Source organism: Scyliorhinus torazame, chromosome 3, assembly GCF_047496885.1.
Source record: "Scyliorhinus torazame isolate Kashiwa2021f chromosome 3, sScyTor2.1, whole genome shotgun sequence".
NCBI classification, from domain to species: domain Eukaryota; kingdom Metazoa; phylum Chordata; class Chondrichthyes; order Carcharhiniformes; family Scyliorhinidae; genus Scyliorhinus; species Scyliorhinus torazame.
In genome coordinates, this window is record NC_092709.1 from 193,549,646 (window position 1) to 193,567,584 (window position 17,939).

General features: G+C 47.8%; 1 protein-coding gene and 1 long non-coding RNA gene across 3 annotated transcripts in view; one reads left to right on the plus strand and one right to left on the minus strand.

The window, feature by feature from the left end:
- Window positions 1-7,916, plus strand: part of LOC140408868 (uncharacterized) — a 153,371-nt gene extending 145,455 nt beyond the window's left edge. Inside the window, exons 3-4 of the long non-coding RNA XR_011940227.1 lie at window positions 6,670-6,913; window positions 7,489-7,916. This is a non-coding gene — a long non-coding RNA (uncharacterized lncRNA). The remainder of the gene's footprint in view (window positions 1-6,669; window positions 6,914-7,488) is intronic.
- LOC140408867 (protein YIPF5-like) overlaps window positions 1-17,939 on the minus strand; it is a 70,442-nt gene that overhangs the window by 24,819 nt on the left and 27,684 nt on the right. For both annotated transcript variants that reach the window (XM_072496677.1, XM_072496678.1), the window contains exon 4: window positions 6,966-7,111. In XM_072496677.1, coding sequence (XP_072352778.1) covers window positions 6,966-7,111 — 146 coding nt within the window. The remainder of the gene's footprint in view (window positions 1-6,965; window positions 7,112-17,939) is intronic.

A 17,939-nucleotide genomic window follows, 5' to 3' on the forward strand; every position in this document is an offset into this window, starting at 1 on the left:
ACCTTACAGATAATGTCCCAAATCTCCTCTGTCACCATCCCTCGGTATGTCCTGTCCCACCTGCAGGACAGACCCACAAATTTGGTGGAACAGTGGCCTGGAGTGGACCTGGGAGTCCTCAACATTGGATACAATTTAACTAAATGGGAACAAGTCCCATAGCGAGCATGTTTAGTCACGTGTTTCCCTGCGCTTGAAACGCTATGCAGATTTTGCTGAAAAGCGATCCAACCCACAGGATTCACACCGTAACGTCTCGCGAGGCATGGTGAGCCAGGTAGATCCCGGGAGCGGGATCTCCCGGCTTCTATCGGCCACCCTCTGCCATGGTGAGCTGCTTTTCAGGTGCAGCGTGGCCATTAAATTGCACCCATTACTCCAGGTCCCATGAAGTGTCTTGGTGTCATGTCAGTCATGAGCAAGGAAGTCGTCTATTGAATACCACCCACCAACCTCCCTCAACTGATCAATCAGCACTCGTGCACATCCAACATCACTTGGAAGAAGCCCTAAAAGTAACAAGTGCACAGAATGCCCTCTGGTGGGGAATTCAACGTCCATCATCTAGAATGATTCAGTAGCAGCGGCATTAATCAGATTGGCTAAATCCTGAAGGACATGACCACCAAACTGGGCCTGAGACAGAATGTGAGATTAAAGGAAGGCATGAATGGGATGGGATGGGAATAGAACCATTAAGAGATAAACACCAATAGTAAATAATGATAGAGAAATGGCAGGAATATTAAATAATTGTTTGACTTCAGTATTTACCTGGCAGATGGAACTTTTGATTTGATATTGAATGATGAGCTGAGGAATGAGGGAAGTACATTTAAAATTTCAAAAGGATATATTGTTATGATTATGTATTTTCTGTTTCATATGTTTAAGGAATATAACTTTTAATTTTGAGAATTGAATTTATAAATGGAAAGTAAGTGGGGAAAATCATACCTAGGCCCACCCCCCACTTGTTGATCATGATCAATCCACCTAACCTGCAGATCTTTGGACTGTGGGAGGAAACCAGAGCACCGTGAGGAAACCCACGCAGACACGGGGAGAACGTGCAAACTCCACACAGTCACCCAAGGCTGGAATTGAACCCAGGTCCCTGGCGCTGTGAGGCAGCAGTGCTAACCACTGTGCCACCATGCTTCACTCCAATGTTATGGGCGTGAACCTGGTTATCAAAAATTTAAATTGATTTAAATGTACTTAAACGGCTTAACACTATTCCAATGTCAGATGCATAGAGGCTATTGGGAATCCAGGTTTTCCTCATGTGGAATCACTAAACAGGAATTATGGGTGGAGCCCATGCTCAGAATGAAAAGGCTAAGTGCATAAGGAATTAAAATGGACAGATCTGCCTGGTAAAACTGGTAGAAATCGGCAGTGGTATATTGCAGAGAGGGAGAATGCTAGAAGTCTAAGTACCAGGCTGGGAAACTGAGGAGAAGGAAAGAGAATTCCTATGAGCTGTGGCACAACTGTGTTTGGTCCCAGGGGAATTGAAGGAACCCTCAAGATCCTGTTATATACAGGAGAACTTTTGGATGTAAAGAAAATAGAATCAGAGTGTCCTGCAGAGATTTTCATGTTTAAATAATAAGGGTTTATGAAGTTTAATATAAGTTTGGGGGCTGGATTCTCCCAAAATGGGTCTATGGAGTTTCCTATAAAAAAGATCAGCCAATTCACTTACCTGCAGAGGCTAGCAGCAACCCAGAGTGACTCACGCAGCTTTTGCTGCAGATACGGGCCCCCACACTTCCGGTTTTGAGTCCGCGCATGCGCACGGTGGCTGCCTCTAGTGGCCGCGCCGAGCGCCATGGTGGACTCGGACCGCGGAGGCAGATGAAGAATGTAGGCTCCCCCAATCGACAGCGCGCCCAAAGATCCGACCGCCCCGATCTGCCCCCCGGCTGTCTATAAGCCCCCCCCCCCCGGTGTCCAATCCCCCCGCCCCCCACCAGGGTGGCCTTGTACTGAGCCCCCAGACGCCACACGAACTTCCCGAATGGCGATAGGTGGTTAGAAAAACGCCGTCGGGAACTCAGCAAAAACTCTTGTGGCATTATTCTTTTCATTAAAAACTCAGTTTGAATTTCTTCTTAAAAGATAATGTCACCCTTGAGATGATAGAAAAATAGAATAAACTAATCAAACTCAAAGAAGAAAAAGCATCCAGTCCAGATGGATTACATACACGCACCATAAAATAATCTAGGAATGAAATAGCAGAGATATCACAACACAATTTAATAATTTGTTTTAAAAATGCCCAGACTCAATGGGCCAAATGCTTTACTCCTGTTCCTATGTTTTATGCAGTGTTAGAACTAATGTAATTTCTATACCTTCTACAAATCACAAGTCAGGAGTGTAATGGAATACTCTCCACTTGCCTGAATGAGTTCAGCTCCAACAACCTTCAAGAGGATCAACACCATCCAGGAAAAAGCAGCCTGCTTGATTGCGACTCCTTCCACAAGCATCCAATCCCTCCGCCAATGAACAGTGGCAGTTGTGCATACCATCTACAAGATGCATTGTAGTAACTCACCCAATGTTCCTTCGGCAGCACCTTACAAACTCATGACCACTACCATCTAGAAGGACAAGAGCAACAAATACCTAAGAACACCACCACCTGGAGATTCCCCTGAAAGTCACTCGCCACCCCGACTTGGAAATATATCACTGTTACTTCACTGTCGCTGGGTCAAAATCCTGGAATTTCCTCCTTAACAGCACTGTGGGTGTATCTACACCTCAGGATTGCAGCGGTTCAAGAAGGCAGCTTAATACCACCGACTGAAGGGAAACTAGGGATGGGCAATTAATGCGGGTCTAACGAGCGATGCTCACTTCCCATAAAATGAATTTTAGAAAAACATGCCCAGAGAATTATAGAGTAGCTTCATGTCGGTGGTAGGAAAAATAGCGGAATCCCAGCAAAAGGAGAGACTAGAAGAACATCGAGAGATGAAAAATATAATAAAGAACAGACAACATGGGGTTTAAAGGAGAAAACCTTGCTTGGCCTACTTTGTTGAATTTTTTGAATTGGTAACAGAGAGAAGACAATGGTAACGCAGTCGATGTAATTTATTGGAATTTTCAAAAGGCTGTTGTTAAGGTTCCCCAAAAAGATTAATAAATAAAGTCAGAGAATGTGGAGTCAGGACAGATTGCAGAATGGATTGCTATTGGCTTCAGAACAAAAAGCAGAGATTGTGAGTGAAGTGTCATTATTCAGAATACGAAGTCTTACAACACCAGGTTAAAGTCCAACAGGTTTGTTTCGATGTCACTAGCTTTCGGAGCGCTGCTCCTTCCTCAGGTGAGGAAGGAGCAGCGCTCCGAAAGCTAGTGTCATCGAAACAAACCTGTTGGACTTTAACCTGGTGTTGTAAGACTTCGTACTGTGCTCACCCCAGTCCAACGCCGGCATCTCCACATTATTCAGAATGGCAGAAGTTGGGAATTTTCATAGAATTTACAGTGCAGAAGGAGGCCATTTGGCCCATCGGGTCTGCACCGGCTCTTGGAAAGAGCACCCTACCCATGGTCAACACCTCCACCTTATCCCCATAACCCAGTAACCCCACCCAACACTAAGGGCACTTTTGGACACTAAGGGCAATTTATCATGGCCAATCCAACTAACCTGCACATCTTTGGACTGTGGGAGGAAACCGGAGCACCTGGAGGAAACCCACGCACACACGGGGAGGGCGTGCAGACTCCGCACAGACAGTGACCCAAGCCGGAATCGAACCTGGGACCCTGGAGCTGTGAAGCAATTGTGCTATCCACAATGCTACCGTGCTGCCGTGGAAGCGGTGGGGGTGACTGTAGTGTGGTAGTAATGTTGCTGGACTAGTAATCCACAGGACCTGGCTAATGCTCTGGGGACATGGGTTAAAATCCCACAATGACAGCTGGTGTCGTTTCACTTCAATTAATAAATCTGCATAAAAGCTAGTCTCAGTAAAGGTGACCATGAAACTATAATTGATTGTAGTAAAACCCCATCTGGCCTGTTAATGTCCTTTTGGGCATCCTTACTGAAATGTTCCGGGCACACAAACACATGGAAGCGATGAATTTAAGAAACCACATATTACACCTCCTACTCTCCGAAGGGTCTCCCATGCTTGGTCCACACTTGGGCCCAGGTTTTTATGTCCCAGATGCCCCTAGCTTAAGGGGGTGGCTCCGCCGCCTCATCTAGAGAGATCATATTCAGGTGAGGCCACAGGGACTCTGAGGTTGCAGAGCCTTTGGCCTCCGGTCAGGTTATAACATCTATCCAGTATAACCTACACATGCCTTTGGAATCAAAAACAGAATTTCTAAATTTGCAGATGACGCCAAATTTTGGTGGAGGTGCCTCACATGGAAGCGGATTGTCAGTACTGAGGGGGATTGCAACAAATAACAAGAAGATATTAATGAACTTGCAGAATAGGTAATAATTGTCAAATATACTTCAACACAAAGCTCCTGAATAGTAGAGTCCCTCCCTTCCCCAAACCCACAAGGAGGCTGCCAGGATGGTCTTCACAGTGGAGGATTCAACCATCACTAGTAAAATGCCAGTAATGATGGGAAGAAACTCTTATTTGGCTGCTTAAGTGATTCAATTGATCTCAGGGTGCAAGAGCCATTCTCCACATTCCCTGCTGCAGGTACAATGGTATGGAGGCGGGAAGACTGCAAACATTCCATCCCTGCCTTTCCCTGTCATTTTATAGCCCCCACCCCCACTTCCCACCTGCCTCCCAGCCCAACGCTAGAGGACTGGTTAAAATTCAACACAATGGTCGGAATTTTCTGGTGTTGGGATTCCCTACTCCTGCCGGCAGCCCACGCCACCTATGGGTTTCTCAACAGTGTGGGGTGGCTTCAATGGAAAACCCCATTGACAAATGGCAGGAGTGTAGAATGGCGCACTGCCAAGAAACACACAACTGGGGGCCCAGAGAATCCAACTGAAAAATTCCACTTGTGGTGAAAAGCATGACTAGAGGCATCAAATATCCTTTTTACAATATGGAGGCAAGGACAGTTCATATATTTTAATTGTACTCTAACCAAATTGTGTATAAGTTTTGTATAACTTCTTTGCTTTTCAACTGTATCCCTCCAGAAATGAAACCAAATGCTTTGTTTGCTTTTTTTAAATTAACTTGCATCACTGCTTTTAGTTATTTATCTCTATCTCCTCCCAAATCGCTTTCTTCCTTTCACCCATTTGGAAAGATTTTCCAAGGAGTATCGGCCTTCTTTATTCTTTTCATCAAAATGTGTCAACTCACACTTATCCAATGTGGGTCAATTGCACGTCCACACTACAAGTTTGTTAACTTCTTCCTCTATTTTGTCACAGATCTCCTCTGTGTTAAATAATCCCCACTATATGGCACTGTCTGCACATTTTAAACTTGCGCACCTGGAGATTCCTGAGTCCAAATCATTTTTGCCAATGAAGGCCAGCAGTGGTGCTGGCCTTTTGGAACACCGCTATCTACCTTTGCCAGTATGAGCAACTACCTTTAATTCCTATACTTTGTTTTCTGTTTTGTAACCACCTCCCTATCCATTTTGCCACCTGTCCACTGACTCCACATGGCATACCTCAGTTACAAGCCTACTACGCAGTACCTTATCAATGGACTTTTAAAAATCCAAATATTAGTCTTGTCTATACTTTGTTATTTCTCTAAAGAATTCATTATGATTCATCAAACATGACCTTCCCTTTTGATATTCGCACTGACGACACTTTATTATATTTTCAGTTTCTCAGATGTATTTTTGAGTAAGAATTCCATTATCTTTTCTACCGCTGATGCTAAATTAATTGATCTAAAGTTCCTTCAGCTCATTCCATCTATCTTTTTAAATATAGGAATCACATTTTCTGTGTGCCAGCCCTCCAGCCCCATTCCCTTTTCTAATTAATTTCTACAGTTATGTAATAGCTGTCTCTGCCCCAACTTCTTTTTAACATGTGTGGGTGCAATCCATCCGGACCAAGAGTTTTATATTCTCTAACTTTAATTAGTTTATCAATTATCTCTCCTTTCTATCTCAAATTGTTTAATACTTCTGATCTCGAGTGTGCGAAAAAGTCAAAAAGAAATCTCTCAGTATCCATGCCATTAATAATCTCAGGGTGATTTGAAGCATGCTTGCTGTCAGCAGGGATCCTTAACCAATGGTAATGCATGTCAGAAAATTGACTGTACTTGGCACAATTTTCCATCTGTCAATTACACTGGACAGGAAAATGTGAGGAGGGCACTCCCAATTTCCTGGTCTGTGCAGCCAGTGAGTGTAGTCTGATTACATGTGTCTGCCAGTTGTAGTAAAAGACCCCTCAACAACTTGCCTAACCAGTACTATTCCTAATCTCAGAGCACTTGATGATGACAGCAGACAATAGAAGTGAAAAGTGTTCCAGACTCTGCCAGTGACATCCCTCACTTTGATGATCACAAAATATCAGTAAACAAACTTCAAAGATAGTTTTCCCTCTCATGTCGATTTTTAGATGTAATGATAGTAGAGGTACCTGCTTTCATTGCGATACGTTGACAGGTTGGCTTGCATTTTATTGAAATGCAAAATGCATATCTGTTCCTTTCACAGCGGAAAGACTTTGAAAAAAGAATGCAAATCAGGCCAAAATCTGCCTCACAAGAGAAAGAAAACTCATTTCTGTACCTTGCCATACAAATAACATGAGCATCAAACCAGTTGCTTTTTCATGAGGACAAGCCTGAGGCAAGAAATGACATTTCTACAAGAATAAAAGAAAAGCAATTCTGATGATTATCATAATGAAGCAAATGATGATATATTAAAAAGTGAGGAAACAAGCAAAATGCAATATGTAAGTAAATTACATTTCCTGTCATTTCCTTTGCAGTGACATTTCAACGTACCAACAGCAATGTGGCTCCAAATGCCAAACAGAAAACCATTGGTCCTGTCAAATCTGTCTCATTCATAATGCTGCCATCTGCTGGTTTCATCGGATTCAGAACAGTTAATGTTTTCTGCCAGATGTGGTCAAAGTTGATCCCAATTTCTGTGAAGAAAACCATTCTGATTTAAAATTCCACAAAAATGATTTGGTTCTCTGCTTCTACATTTCTGATGTTGCCTAAAACTCTCAGAACATATTTTAGGTTGGCTATCATTCTTCAGATAAAGACTATAATTTGACCATCAACAGTTTGTTCTTAATTAGCTACCGTTTGATTGAATATGTCGAGTTCAGTTTTTATTATCAAGGGAATTATGAAATTTCTATCATGCACAGGGCATCACGTTGCACCAGTCCATCCATGTCTTCATGAAAATTGCTAGTCTCCATAATAAACGATATAATTTATCCAGCATTTTAGTTACCTTTATCTTTTAATATTCTTACTATAGTTTAAATTTTATTGCCTTTTTCAACAGGTAGAAACTTTGGCATTGATCGATGAACTTCAAATGGTAAAAGGATGCATGAGCTCTATCTGATGGTGATCTGTGTTGTAATGGTCACAATAGCTTCCCTGAGATGTTATGCACAAGATGTCGAAAACACGAATCGGCTATTTTGTCATCTTTTTTAATTCAAAGGAACAGATTGTGCTGAAAGTTGACATTTGTTCAGAATTTTATTCTGCATGACTCACCAAGTTATGCATGTCCTGAGGAGGGGCCTATACCAAAAATGTTAACTTATCTTTTATCCTGATAGATATTGTTGAACCTGCTGTGTATTTTCAACATCTTCCAGTTTTACTTCACCGTGTCTTAAGTTTGCTTCATGAATGGAATAAGATGCCATATTTTGCGAATACCATTGTGTATTTTTAATTAATTTCTTATTATTTGGTGTCAGCAGCAAAATAGCTATGACATATTACCAATCAATTTTAATTAAAAAAATATATACCATCAATCTTATCACATAAAAATGTGTCAAATAACAAATTATTTGGAAAGTTCAGTGGTTGTATTTTCTTTTTCAATTGGCAACTGGCAGCAATATCCCACACACATCAATTCGATGAACAGCCACATTTTTGTTTGGATGGTGTTGGTCAAGGAAAGAGACTTGGTCAGTGTGCAAAGAGAGCTCTCTGATAATCTTTCAGGAATACAATCACCTGAAGCATGCTGATCAATCCATCTGTCCAACATCTCATCTTAAGGTCAGCACCTCTGTTAATATGCTGCTTTTAGCCTGGATGCTGAGTTTGGATCTTGGTATAGGCTCAAAGTCACATCATTCTCACCAAAGTCAACTTTACTGCCAACTTAGCCAAGCTGAAACCCATCATAGTACAGATCTGCAGCACACAGATGTTTTCAAGGAATTATTGTGATCAGACATATATTTTAATCATTATCTCCTCAACCTAAATTCTCCATTGTTCATGGAAAGTTTTAACAATGATCTCAAAAAAGCACAAGACAATTGTTGTCCGTGTAGAATAAAGGTTAACACTATTATAATTATGATGTGGAGATCCCGGCATTGGACTGGGGTGAGCACAGTAAGAAGTCTTACAACACCAGGTTAAAGTCCAACAGGTTTGTTTCAATGTCACTAGCTTTCGGAGCGCTGCTCCTTCCTCAGGTGAATGAAGAGGTAGGTTCCAGAAACATATATAGAGACAGATTCAAAGATGCCAGACAATGCTTGGAATACGAGCATTAGCAGGTGATTAAATCTTTACAGATCCCGAGATGGGGTAACCCCAGGTTAAAGAGGTGTGAATTGTGTCAAGCCAGGACAGTTGGTAGGATTTTGCAGGCCAGATGGTGGGGAATGAATGTAATGCAACATGAATCCCAGGTCCCGGTTGAGGCCACACACATGAGGAACATACATCTTCATTCACCTGAGGAAGGAGCAGCGCTCCGAAAGCTAGTGACATCGAAACAAACCTGTTGGACTTTAACCTGGTGTTGTAAGACTTCTTACTATAATAATTGGTACTGGTGCTATGTGATAATGATGTGACTCAGAGAGTGATGAGGGAGAAGAGCCTAAGAGGGGGACAGTAGCTCTGCCCTGCTGTCCGGTAATCTTATACAGAGTTAATTATGACAATAAAACTACTTTTAAGCAAATATTTCCAGTCTTAAGTGCAACACTAACAAGGGCCAGGTTTGCAACTTTTTGTACGCTGTCAGTAGTATTGCAGACGACATGCTAACCAGGCAAGGGATGAACAAGGACGCAGCCTCTTACAAGGATGTCATCAGAGCCTTTGACTTATAATTTATTCTCCATCAAAATAGAGAGGGAAAATTTCATTGACACAGCCAAAGACCAGGTGAAGCAATTGATTCATTCAGAAATAATGGGCGGGATTCTCCGACCCCCCCGTCGGGTCGGAGAATCGCCGGGGGTCGGCGTGAATCCCACCCCCGCCGTCCTCCGAATTCTCCGGCCCCCCCAAAATCGCCCCAGTGTGAATCGCGCCGCCCGCCTCAGAGAATGGCGGGGACCGGCGCGACTCAATGGTCCCCGGGGCCGCCCGAATTCTCCGGCCCGCGATCGGCCGAAGTCCCACCCGTTTGTTGCCAGTCCTGCCGGTGTAAATTGGAATAGGTCCTTATCGGCGGGATCTGGCGGTGCGGGCGGCATCCGGGGTTCTCGGGGGGGTGCGGGGGGATCTGGCCCCGGGAGGTGCCCCCGCGGTGGCCTGGCCCGCGATCGGGGCCCACCGATCCTCGGGCGCGCCTGTGCCGTGGGGGCACTCTATTCCTCTGCATCGGCTGCTGTGGTCCTCCGCGATAGCCAATGCGGAGATGAACCCTCCCATGCATGCGCCGGGTGAAGCCAGCACACGCTGCCGCACCCGCGCATGCGCCGGCCAGCGGAGGATCTTTGGTGGTGGTTGGCGTGGCGCCAAGCCCCTTCCCCGCCAGCCGGCGGGGCGCAAACCACTCCGGGGCGGGCCTAGCTCCTGAAGGTGTGGAGGATTACGCACCTTTGGGACGGCCCAACGCCGGAGTGGTTCACGCCACTCCGTCCCACCGGAGTTGCCTGCCCCGCCGATTACGGCAGAATCCCGCCCATCATCTCTTTAGCTGCCAATTGTGAGTATGGAGCATTAAAAGACAAGTTGATAAGAGATAGGTATTTTAGAAGAAGTCCTGACACACATTCTAAAATTTCGGGTAGATTTGACACAAATTAAAGTTATACACCTGGGTAGAAAGGCCAAGGTACAAAAAGGATGAGAGAGAAATCCCGCAGGAACAGCCCGATGAAGCATTCAGTTTTCTCAGTGCAAAAATGAATGTACATTGTGGCACCAATCAGGGAAGCGCGCTGAAAAGGCCAGCAACTCTCATGTTACTGCTATGATGGGAAGAAGTCCACAGATGTGAAGAATGTCACACCTGAACCACACAGTGCCAAGGGTGGTGCAAGGTTGGCCATTTTAAAACATGCTGTTCAAAAAAGCCTGTGGTTGCAAAGCATCAATAAAAATATTTTAAAGTAACTCTAGGGAAGAAATACATGAACCAGACAACCATAAAATCACCTTCCTGTGGAAATAAAAGAAAGTAAAGCCAATACTGGAGTGTTAACATCAAAGGCAATGCACATTATATAGAAGTTAAATTGGATATAGGAGCTGGAGTCTCGGTTTTATCTGATAGAGTTCAGGTACTGCCAAAGATTATCCTGCAATCTTCATAATCCAATTCCACGGTCCAGGAGGAATCAAGTTAAATGTCAATCATAGAATTTATAGTGCAGAAGGAAGCCATTCGGCCCATCGAGTCCACACCGGCCCCTGAAAGAGCACCCTACCTAAGCCCACACCTCCATCCTAGCCCGTAACACAATCACCCCACCTAACGTTTGGGCACTATAGGGCAATTTAGCGTGACCAATCCACTTAACCTGCACATCTTTGGACTGTGGGAGGAAACTGGAGCAGCCGGAGGAAACCCACGCAGACACTGGGAGAAGGTGCAAACTCCACACGGAATGTGACCCAAGCCGGGAATCAAACCTGGGTCCCTGGCGCTGTGAAACAACAGTGCTAATCACTGTGCTACCATACTGCCCCAAAGGTCAGGTGGATGCAACATTAAAAGACAAAGGAAAACCTCGGAGAGTCTACGGGCATGATTTAACCACCGCGTTGTGCCCGGCACGGATCTGCATGTGCCGGTTAAATAGTGGGAAAGGCAAAAATCCGAGATTCACTCTGGGCGTGAGACATGGAACAAGTCACACATTGATGAACAGATCATTTCTATGACAAAGTTCTGGACATGATAAAACATTCTCAGGCTTATCCTCCATTTCTGTTGGGGAACCTGCGAAGGGTGATACTGTGGGGGCGTTTCTCCGAGCCCCGCACCAGGCCGGAGAATCGCCGCAACCGTGCCACGACGCCCCGCGCCGGCGCGCGATTCTCCGAGGTGCAGATAATCGGCACCATTTGTGCCGGCGCGTTTGATGCAGCGCCGGCCGCGGGCCACTGGAATCGGCGGGGCCGGCGATTCTCCAGCCCGGATGGGCTGAGCGGCTGCGCGGATACGACAGAGTCCCGCCGGCGCCATTCAACCCTGGTCGCTGCCGGCGGGAACTCTGCGCGAAGGGTCAGGGGGGCGGCCTGTGGGGGGGGGCGGGGGGGGTAGGGGGGGCGGGGGGCCTCCGATGGGGTCTAGCCCACGATTTGGGCCCACCGATCGGCGGGCCGGCCTCCTCCCCCCCCGCCCCCCCCAAGGCCTACTTTCCTGCGCGGCCGGCCCCTGAACTCCGACACCATGTTGTGCCAGGGCCGGCGCGCGTTAAGAAGTACCCCGTGCATGCGCAGGTTGACGTGGCCCAACTGCGCATGCGGGGTTGGTGCGGCGTCCATTTGGTGTCGGGAAGGGAGGCTGGAGCGGCGTGAACTGCTCCAGCGCCGTGCTGGCCACCTGTGGGGGCCAGAATCGGTCGTCCCCGTGCCCGTTCCGTGCCGCCGTGAAACGCGACGGCGTTCACGACGGCACGAACACTTGGGCTCCATTTGGGAGAATCGCCCCCTGCGTGTTTGGTTATTTTTGTGAAAATGAGCTGCTCTTGCTTTGTACTGGTACCAATATGGAACGGTGATGTTTCCTTGTTGTTAAATGGTTTGTGTGATTGGTTGAATGATACACAGTTGATTTTTAAATCATTGCTATTTGTTGACTGTTTAATAAACAAAATATTCTCAAGTGGCTTCACATGGCGATGATTATTGCATCGCATTTCAATTAAACTTTGAAGCCTGAACAGTTTGCCCTGACCTCTAGAAGCCTCAGCACACTAGAGGCAGCAGCCAACAATCAAACACTCAAGTGCTGGGCTTCAGCATTGGGGATATCCTCACGACCAAAGGGTGAGTGTGTGGATCAGGGGAGTGCGCCTGAGCACGGTCTCCTTAATGTTCCCGACAGGGGTCTGGGGTTCCTGCTGTGGCTGGGGGTGAGTGCGCAGAGTGACGTTTTCCAGCACAACCGGCTTGCTGGATGGCACTCTGAGAGAAAGCGGGACACGCAAGGATAGGGGAGTCTTGGGGGATTTGAGGGTTCCAGGGTAGAAGCACTAACAGATTGTCAGTCTCTCTCCTTTTCCAATTCTTTACAAATACCAGAATCGATGGTGGTATTGATCCCGCAGAGGATGCCCCCGTGGCAGCCCAGACGGCCAGACGCTGGAGATGGCAGCAGTGTCAACGCAGACTAGACACGGCACCCCATGTGCAGGGGACCGCCACACTCCTGAAGACTCGGCCGCCCATCAGGCCGAGGATGAACACAGAGGGGGACATCAGCTACGGCACAAGGTTTACAGGCATCATTGGTCTTTTGACGAGATGGCGGATAGCATGTGCCAGAGGAGACTCTGTTTCAATAAAGGGAATGGTGCGGCACCTGTATCATGCCTTCGGAAACTTGGCACCCCATGGAGGAGGAGGACACCCGCTCCCAGTGTTCGTGAAGGTCACCGCAGCCCTGAACATTTATGCAAAGTGTTCATTCCAGGGTTCGAGCGCGGAAGTGCAGCATTTCACTAACTACACCCCACATGTACATCCGTGAGGTCATAGATACCCTGACTGCCCGCGCAGCTGATTATATCAACTTTGAGTTGGACCAAGCCCACCAAGATGCCTTGGCTGCAGAATTCTCCGCCATCATCGAGATAGCCCAGGTCCACGGCATAATTGATGGCACCCATGTCGCCTTGTGCGGACCGGGGCATTAGGGAGTCCCCTTCATTAACAGGTTCCACTCCCTGAACGTTCAACTCGTGTAAACACTGCCTCCAGATCATGCACATGTGTGTAGGCTTCCCAGGGAGTGTGCATTGATGTGTTAGGCAGGTTGGCTCGATGTGGACTGCACTCGATGCAGGGAAGTTAGAAACAGACGTCTAACACAGGATAAGATCCAACACTGTTTTATTCAACTAGATGAACTTCTGTGGATCAACACTATACTGATCTGACTAGTGACCTTGTAGTAGCCTGACCAGACTTACTAGCTACCGCATGGTGTTTGTGCTTGCTAGCTCGTGGACTCTGACTGTCTCAGTAGCTGGATCCCGAGAGAGCGGGAAACCTAGTGCCCTCTGGCTTTATAGTGGTAGTGTCCTGTCTGGTGATTGGCTGTGCTGTGTTGTATGCTTACTGGTCATCCTGTGTGTCAATCACTGCCTGTCTGCATCTCATTATATACATGAGTGGATATTGTGACATCTCCCCCCTTTTTTTTTGTGTTAAATAAATACTGAGGTGTGCAAATATATATGCCTGACTATATACAAACGGCGATTGAACAAACGTATATACATGGGAAGGTGTCGATAGTGCAGATACATGGCAAACTAAGCAATATTTACAAGAGTTAAGTCGATGGATTCAGTCACAAAAATTTACAAAAGTGAAGTCTACAGATTCAGTCTTTGTGGCGGGCGACGAATTCTTGTCGATCGCCGCAGGGGTGGATTAGGAGCCGCTTGCACGTGGGGAGGTGGGATCGCTGCCATTGCGGTGGCCGCGTGGGCCGGCAGGATCACTGGCAGATCGGTGGCTTCGTGGCAGGGTACGTCCGGAGGAAGCATGATAGCCTGCGGAACACTGCAGTCAGGTGGTGGGCGTGGAACTCTTCGCAATGCCCGCCTGTTGCGCCGTAGCAGGGAGCCATCAGCCATGCGAACAATGAAAGAACTCGGGGCAACTTGTTTGACAACAACAGCTGTGGCTGACCAACCACCCTCAGGCAACTGGACGCGAACATGATTGGCTGGAGCCAGCTCAGGTAAATTCGTGAGCATCATATGTGGCCTTCTGTTGGGCCCGAGACTGCTGCACTTTTTGTAGTACCATGAGGTGGTCAAGGTCTGGAACATGGATGGCTGGAACTGTGGTCCTCAGAGTGCGATTCATGAGCATCTGCGCTGGAGCCAACCCAGTGGACAGTGGGGTTGCCCTGTATGCCAGCATTGGCAGGTTTAAGTCGGAGCCTGAGTCTGCAGCTTTGCACAGCAACCGCTTTACAATATGGACACCTTTTTCAGCCTTCCCGTTTGATTGCGGGTAGTGGGGACTGGAGGTAATGTGACGGAAGTTGTAGGACTGTGCAAAATCAGACCATTCCTGGCTGTAAAAGCATGGACCGTTTTTGCTCATTACCGTGAGCGGTATTGCAGGCTTTGATGACCGCCTTCGACGTGAGGTCGGACAGTTTCACCACTTCTGGGTAACTGGAGAAGTAGTTGACCAGGAGTACGTAGTCACGTCCCTTGGCGTGAAAAAGGTCCACACTTACTTTGGACCACGGAGAGGTCATGATCTTGTCCTGTTGCAGTGTTTCCTTGGGTTGAGCTGGTTGAAACTTCTGACAGGTGGGGCAGTTGAGGACCGTGTTGGCAATATCCTGGTTAATGCACGGCCTGTAAACCGCCTCCCGAGCTCTGCGTCGGCATTTCTCGCCTCCAAGGTGACCCTCATGGAGTTGACCCAGCACCATAGCCTGCATGCTTTGAGGAATAACGATCCTGTCGAGTTTCAGAAGGATTCCCTCCACAACCGTCAGCTCGTCTTTAACATTAAAGAATTGGGGACATTGTCCCTTCTGCCAGCCATGAGTAAGGTGCTGCATCACACGTTGGCTGCAGTGAAGGATCCTTGGCCATTTCCTCACGAATTTGGACCACCCGTTCGTTAGAGGCTGGGAGGTTAGTGGCACACAATTGCCTTTGCACTTCTATGTGGCAGATGAAGTCACCTTGTTCACACGGTTGTCGTGTTGGGTGTTCTGGATCCGTGGAACACATACAGGTCACCAACACTTGAAATAGTGCAACACTACTTTATTGAATCATTAACTGTTTAACATACTCAGACTGTGGGTTAACACGATACTAGCTTTAACTAAAGACCTTTGCATTGTCCTAACCAGTCGATGAACTCAGCACATGGTGAATGTCTGTGCTGCAGGCTGTGAGCTCTGTCCTCCTAGCTAGTGCAGCTCGAATGAACGGGAACTCTGATGCCCCCTGTCTTTATAGTGCGTGTGCTCTAACTGGTGATTGGCTGCGGTGTTGTGTGTGTTGATTGGTCCCACTGTGTGTCCAACATTGTGTGTCTGCACCATGATATACTGGTGTATATTATGACAATGGTGTGGTGATGGACCGGGATAGGGCATTTGCAATGATTAGCTCTTTGCCTGGCGTGTAGACAAGTTCAAAGTCATAGCGACGGAGTCGAAGAAGAATTCGCTGTAACCGAGGTGTCATGTCATTTAAATCCTTCTGGACTATGTGGACTAGAGGCCTGTGGTCCATTTCCACCGTGAATTTCGGCAGGCCGTAAACGTAGTCATGAAACTTGACTATTCCTGTCAGGAGACCCAGACACTCCTTTTCGATCTGGGCATACTGTTGCTCAGTGGGCGTCATGACCCTGGAGGCATATGCTACTGGAGCCCAGGACGAGGAGTTACCTTGCTGGTGGAGCACCGCCCCAATGCCGTCCTGGCTTGCATCAGTTGATATCTTGGTTTCCTTGGTTGAGTCGAAGAACGCTAGAACTGGGGCTGTGGTGAGCTTTGCCTTCAGCTCACGCCATTCCGCTTCATGTGTGGGCAGCTACTGGAATTCCGTTGACTTCTTGACGAGATGGCGCAGGGCCGTGGTGTGGGATGCCATATTGGGAATGAATTTCCTGAGAAAGTTGACCATCCCGAGGAAGCGGAGGACCGCCTTCTTGTCCTCCATGGCATTGATCGCCAAGACCTTGTCGGCGTCTGGCCGTACACTCTGCCGCGAGATGTGGTCGCCTAGAAACTTTATATCAGATTGACCAAATGAGCACTTGGCCCTGTTGAGCTGGAGACCATGTTCATGAATTCGCTGGAAGACCTGCTTGAGGCGAGCGATGTGTTCCTGGGGCATTGTGGACCAGATGATCACATCGTCTACGTATACTCGTACCCCCTCGATGCCCTCCATCATCTGCTCCATGATGCGATGAAACACTTCGGAGGCAGATATGATACCGAAAGACATGCGGTTGTAACAGTAGCGGCCGAACGGGGTGTTGAACGTGCACAGCTTGCGACTGGACGCATCCAGCTGTATTTGCCAAAAGCCCCGGAAGGCGTCCAGCTTAGTGAAGAATTTGGCATGAGCCATCTCACTGGTTAACTCTTCCCGCTTCGGGAACGGGTAGTACTCCCGCATGATGTTGTGGTTTAGATCCTTGGGATCAATGCAAATGCGGAGCTCCCCTGATCACTTCTTTACGCAGACCATGGAGCGGACCCAGTCTGTTGGCTCCATGACCTTCAAGATGATGCCCTGGTCTTGGAGGTCCAATAGTTGCTTTTTCAGACAATCCTTGAGGGGCGCCAGCACCCGGCGTGGTGCATGGATTACAGGGGTGGCGTTCGGCTTGAGCAGGATTTTGTATCGGTACAGGAGCGTGCCCATTCCATCGAATACGCTGTGGTACTGCGTGATAATGTCGTCTATGTCGGCTTGCAAATTTCCATTGGGCGAGGCCGTCGCCGGTGACGATGACATGGTGTGGACTCGCTGAACCAGGTTCAGGAGCTTGCAGGCGCGAGCACCGAGCAGGGACGCCCTGTCAGGCCTGACGATTTCAAATCGTAACGTTGCCTTTACCGCCTTGTTGGATACCCCTAGTTGACACGAGCCACTGGCAGCTATGGCATTTCCATTGTAGTCAAGGAGCTGGCAGGCCGGTGGAAGAATGCTTGGTTGGGCCTGGATGGTGTTGAGGTCGGATTGTGAGATGAGGTTCGCAGACGCACCGGTGTCCAGTTTAAATTGGATGCGAGCCTTGTTAACTGTGAGGACAGCACACCACTCGTCATCGGGATCCACACTGAGGATCGAGAGGCATTGCGCAGGTGTGGTGGAGGCCAGCTCATGTGTGGTTCTGATGCCCACCCGATATGGAGACTTGAGACAGTCAGCATCAGGGTTTGTTGGGCTGTCGGGATCAGAATCTGGCATGCCTTGTTGTATTGAGCGGATACTTCTGCACCGCAGCTGAGATTGCTGGCTGCTGAGCGGTGGAGTGGATCTGCAGAGGGCTGCGTAGTGGCCAAGCTTGCCCCACTGGAGACATCGGCGTCCTCTTGCCGGACATTGCCGCTTTAAGAGGGCTGAGCCACAACTCGGACACGTCATGACGCTGACGCCAGCGCGATCTGTGCGCCATCACGCATGCACAGTGCGGTCGGCCGACGTACGCACCTGCGCAGTCGGGTTTTTGGTCTCGTTGTCCACTCGGTCGTGGCGCACATGCGCAGGGATCCGAGAAAAGCGCGCAAAACGGCCACTCTACTCGATGCTCAGGCCCTGCATCTATGCAATGGCC